This window comes from Zeus faber (assembly GCF_960531495.2).
Source record: "Zeus faber genome assembly, chromosome: 10".
Lineage (NCBI taxonomy): Eukaryota > Metazoa > Chordata > Actinopteri > Zeiformes > Zeidae > Zeus > Zeus faber.
In genome coordinates this window covers 11,770,398-11,775,620 of record NC_137199.1, presented here as the reverse complement: position 1 = coordinate 11,775,620, position 5,223 = coordinate 11,770,398, and the positions used below count along the sequence as shown (strand labels likewise).

Sequence of the window (5,223 nt, the reverse complement as noted above, 5' to 3'; positions counted from 1 at the left end):
AAAATCACAAATCACATCGAAGGCCACGCCTCTGTGTCTGTCAAGTGGTGAGACCTCAGGCTGTCGCTGGTTTGGTAAAATGTCAATGTGGGCAGGGCTGCAAATGCCCTGAATACATATCCTAAGTCTCATAATTTCCTCGTCAGCAAACCTTCAGCCAATCGTGATCTCAGTGTCAGTGGTAGCTTCGCTGCTGCTGCTGCTGCTGCTGCTCGCTGCTTACTGTGTTTACAGTAAAACGCGGAAACGGGCTCGACAGCAATAACAGGTGAGAGTCGCTCGAAGTGGCAATGAATGCAACAACCTGATGTTCTGCTGAGTTGGCCTCATTGATGCATAATACATAAAAGTATGTGGCGATGACTTTGATCATTTGCCATGCACAATGTACTGAATCTTTTCTTCAACCAGCCCCAGGCGAAGGAGGAGCCCTGGACAGAAGAATAATCACCACCAAGTGTCATTCCTGGACACTTTCCTTTGCATTTCTATATTGTGGATATATATTGATGAAACATGTTGCTTATAAAAATATATCTTGCGTGAAGAGAGTCATATGCAAACATAAGAGATGATGATGAGATGATTATTTTCCCCCATACACACACACAGATACACAATTCCAATTGGTAAAAACATCACTGTGTTACTAAAGAACCTGAGTGAAATGCTTTAACCGCCAAACTGAGAAAAGCCCATAATGTTACTAGATATGGATGTGACTAATTTAATGTTGTTTGAGCAATTTCTATTAACAGCATTTGCAGCTCATTATAGGTTGAACTACTACTTTGTTATCTTTGCCACATTTGTATGTGTGGTGTGGGGATGGGGTGGTTTGAGCAGCCACACCTGACCTGGATCTAGGTGATTGGGATCAGAGTGGCTGCATGCCTGTCGCTCGTTGGTTGGTCTTACAAACAACAGGTAAAAGCCCAAATACACTCAGGAGAGGAGCCCGTGTCATGACACATGTCGATCGGCTCCTGAGCTTATTCCAACTAGCCCACTCTCTACAATAAACTGGTGTCTACAACTCCCGTCTTCTGTGTCTCTGTGCCGGAGGTCCCTGAACACGCCACTTGGGTGGCACGTGGTTGGCGAAACTGCCACAGTATATAAATTGTCTACACTATCAGTGGTGGAACTAGGGCCATTTACAGTCTAATGACCACAGCAACAAACCTGAGCTTAGGTTTATGTTCTTTTCGGATCCATCTTGGGGTACTCTTTAGTGAAGCTGTGACTGAAGTTGTTCATCGTCCATTTTGTTTAGCAAGAGAAAGGGGGGGGGGGGGGTATATTTGCTGTTTAACTTGAACGTACTAGTGTATAACTGTGTATAACTAATCATCTTACATTTGAAACAGGAAAAACTGTCCATATATGCCAACCCCACACTCTAGTTTGTTTTATGAAAGATGGGCTTGCCAGAGAATCATATACAAATTCACTTTTATTTACATACATTTTCATACAACATTTGAGCGAACTGAAGGAAAAGTACTCCATTATAATGTAGGCACAGCAGCTCCAGCAGGGGTCCGGGCCCCCACTAGGGGGCGCCAAAGACCACAGGTGCGGGGATGCCAGGCCTCATATTAATTGTCTTGAGGATATCAAAAGTCGAGTGAGTTAAAAAATGTTTTCAGGAAATCAGAATGGCATACATACAGGATCATTTCTATTTAAAAAAAAATGTCTGTAAATCTGTTCAAAAATTGGCCCTTTGTTCTTTTTCCTCAGCTTTCTGTGCCACATCTTGTCCTTCCTCAAGATATTACAGTGTAACCGAGTGTTTCCCCACCTTTTTTCTGCCACGGCACACTTTATATAATGACATATTCCCTTGGCACTATACCCTTTATCCTGTTAACCACTAAAAACATCACAAAACTTGACAAATGCATAGAACGGTGCTTGTTCTTATGGACTACTCACAGTTAGTGTTGCAAGACTTGCAAACAATTTGTTCGTAGTGAACAACAATCAAACCGAGCCGAACATCTGTAAAATGAATATCGAACGACTCTTTAGTCTGTACTGCGTGACTCGTCAATTACCACATCTCAAAAAAAGAGTCGAACCTTTCATCACTTCTAATAGCTCTGACTTCCAGTGTGAAACTTGTGCTTGTTCTGCTTTTCTGGCTGGAACGGGTGAATTGGCGCCGACTTGCAACTTTGATCTTGCAACACAAAAGCTAGTTTCCGTTATTTGTTTTTCCGAAGTGGAAATTGAGACTGTTTCATGGCACACCAAAGACTGCTGTAACCTGCATCCTCAATACAGCAGGACAGTGCGACATCTCATGGGGGACAGCTGGCTAACCCCAATCGTAAAACATATTTATAAGTGAGACAACAACATTTCTAAGAGGCATCATAACATCCGTAGAGCCAGAGCAGGAAAATGTACCAATAGCTTAAGAGTCATTTTAAGAGGTCCGGCTTTCCAGAGTCCAGGAAAAAGGTCAGAATCACTGGGTGAGTTGACAAAAGTGTTTGTTTTATTGCTTCATTCATTGGATGGTTTTGGGTTTTTATAAAAGACGTCACATGATAACCTGTTTGATAGTCCGGAGGTGGAGGTTGACTGCTGTGGGCTACCTTTATGCTGATTCACAGTAACCATGAAGAAAACAGTGTTTATGGTCCGTGATGGTAAAACCGTCCATAAAGTCCCCTTGTGCCGAAGCTGATCCCTTACCACTGCACTCAGCAAATCATTGACAGCACTGGGCTGAGTAGGATCGAGTTTTATACTCGTATAAAATAGTACCCTGTGATTTATTCCGAATCAAAGCAATCCCCTTATTGTGCTCTGCATCATAACTTATGAATGTTTTTATTGTCGTGATCTGGAAAAGCAAATCTGGCCGCTTCAGCAAAATGAACGACGGCTTCTCCTTTGTGATCCACATCCAGTTCCTCTATGGCCAGTTATTCGGACCGCAAAGTCAACAGCCAGTCTCTATATGAGTCCATAGTTACCACTGGAAGACAGAGCAAAAATGGAATTGAAACAGATTCATCTGCTCTTCACTTTACATCATTGATGTCGCAGCAATATCAGTGCATAGCATTGCTGTATACTGTAAAGTCCATAATATAGAACAAGACGGTATATATTTTGATAATTTTTTATCAAACATGTCTTGACGTGGTGTTTGATGCCTACGACTGGTTCACACCAATCGACAAGATAGCGTCAATATCTCATGAGAAAAGGCGTTTTACAAATTCAAAGCATCAATAAAGCGTCAATGTTGATAGAGATCATTCTTGTTCAGTTTCTGATATACAAAACTCAAACCAAACTGTTTGTCCGTGAGCTGGTTCCGGTGTTGGTATACAGTCTTACGTTAAGAAATCTCAGAATTCTTCTTTCACAGCCATCAGCACCGTGTGGGACAGAGCGTTGTCGCTGCTCGGGCTGGTGTTGTTTGGCTGGGCGGGAGTGGCCGTGGGGGCCTGCTGGGAGAGCTGCAGCTTTCTTCTGGTTAATTTCCTCTCTTTGGCCCTCCTGTTCTGAAACCATATCTTCACCTGAACCACAGATGGACACGACAGCTCATGAGTCAAAACGTCTGCACCGTAACAAGGCCTAATAATTACTCACTACCGGCATCTCTGACTTTTCTGAAGTTCTCCTTTCACAGCCGACTCAGCGGTGGTGTTGGACTACCGAGGGGTGGACAAAATCACACAAACACCTAGTTGGATATTAATATGAAGATCCCAAGGAGGACGAGGGCCTCCATTTGCATTCAGAAGTCCTCAACTGTGTGTAGTGGGACATTGCACCATTCTTCAAGAAGGCAACCCCCCAGCTTATTGAGGGACGGAGGACATGGAAGTCTTACACTCTTCCCATAAATGATGGCCAATGATGTTCGTACCGTATCAGGGGATGGAGGAGGCCATGGTAGGTGGTTGGCTGCATCCTGGTCTTTATGGAACCACTGGTAAATGTGTGTATGGCGTTATCATCCTGGACTATGGAAACATTATTTGGGCGCACCATAGGGCGCACCTGGTCAAGTCAAGTCAGGGCCCTTGCAGTCTCACATGTCAAAGTGTTAGTTGTCAAACCCCCTTTATAACTGAAAATGCTGCTACACTTAATTGGTAAGTTGAACTTGTTTTTCATCTCTGTCCGTTCTCGTGTCCACTTTCACTCCCGTGCCTTCCCCTCGCTCCCGTGCCTTCCCCTCGCTCCCGTGCCTTCCACTCACCTGTCTCTCCGTGAGGCCGAGGTCCAGGGACAGCTCGGCCTTCCTCCGGATTGTGATGTAGAGGCTGTACTGGAACTCCTTCTCCAGCTCCAGCCGCTGGTAGTCGGTGTACACCACCCGGTACTTGTCTTTAGTGCGGGTCTTTCCCCCTGGATCATCAAAGACAAAAGACACAAAGGAGTAGCATCGTTGAGCAACGGAGGAATTTGGCGTCGGCATCCATAACCGAGCTTCCGTGCTATCACCGTGCTAACTGACTAGAACAATGGCAACAGGATGATTCACACCCTGTTCAAACAAGGATAAAGATTGTTAATTTGGACATGGTCTGGTGCCATGTTCAAGTCCAGGCGCCTGAGCATCGAGCCTATTAATCATGTTAATCATAAGCAAAGCAAAGACTCCTCGCTGCATTGCGACAGGGACTCTTCTTATCGCCCAGCAGTGTTTACATATGTGTTTACATAGGCAGCTATTCATAGAGGCATGTTTTACGCACGCACGCACGCACGCACGCACGCACGCACGCACACACACACACACAAAAACACACACACCAAATCACACAAAGAATTCTTGACAACATGTTACAGCACATTGATTGAAAGATACCAGTGGACACACATACATCCCCCAAAGCCTGATTGATCTCACGCTCATGTTGGGTAAATATTCAGAAATTTGGCTCTGACTTCCTGTGCTGTCATTGTTATTGAATTTCCCCTGTTGCGCTCCCATCCAGCGGACTCAGTGGAGAGTGGGCGCGGTGCATGGCGTCAGACTCCATGGCCTCCCAGTGCACCGGGCTGTCGGAAGGGGTGGGAGGGGGCGACGCGGAAATCCACAGCGCTGATTGATGTGTGTGTGCTTCATGTTGAAACTGTCTCTGAGGGAGCCCAAGGAAATGAATGAGTCTAAACTCCTTTGTGTCATACGTGCACCCACACTTGAGCTGACACTGGCCTTGTGTCATGTGACCGCTTGAG

At 45.1% G+C, this 5,223-nt stretch overlaps 1 protein-coding gene across 1 annotated transcript in view; it reads left to right on the top strand.

Annotated features, from left to right (window-relative positions):
* Positions 1-994, top strand: part of LOC307236287 (uncharacterized protein) — a 2,563-nt gene extending 1,569 nt beyond the window's left edge. Inside the window, exons 3-4 of the mRNA XM_080008655.1 lie at positions 147-268; positions 412-994. Of these exons, the coding sequence (XP_079864781.1) occupies positions 147-265 (119 nt within the window). The 3' untranslated portion in view covers positions 266-268; positions 412-994. The remainder of the gene's footprint in view (positions 1-146; positions 269-411) is intronic.
* The last annotated feature ends 4,229 nt before the right edge of the window (positions 995-5,223 follow it).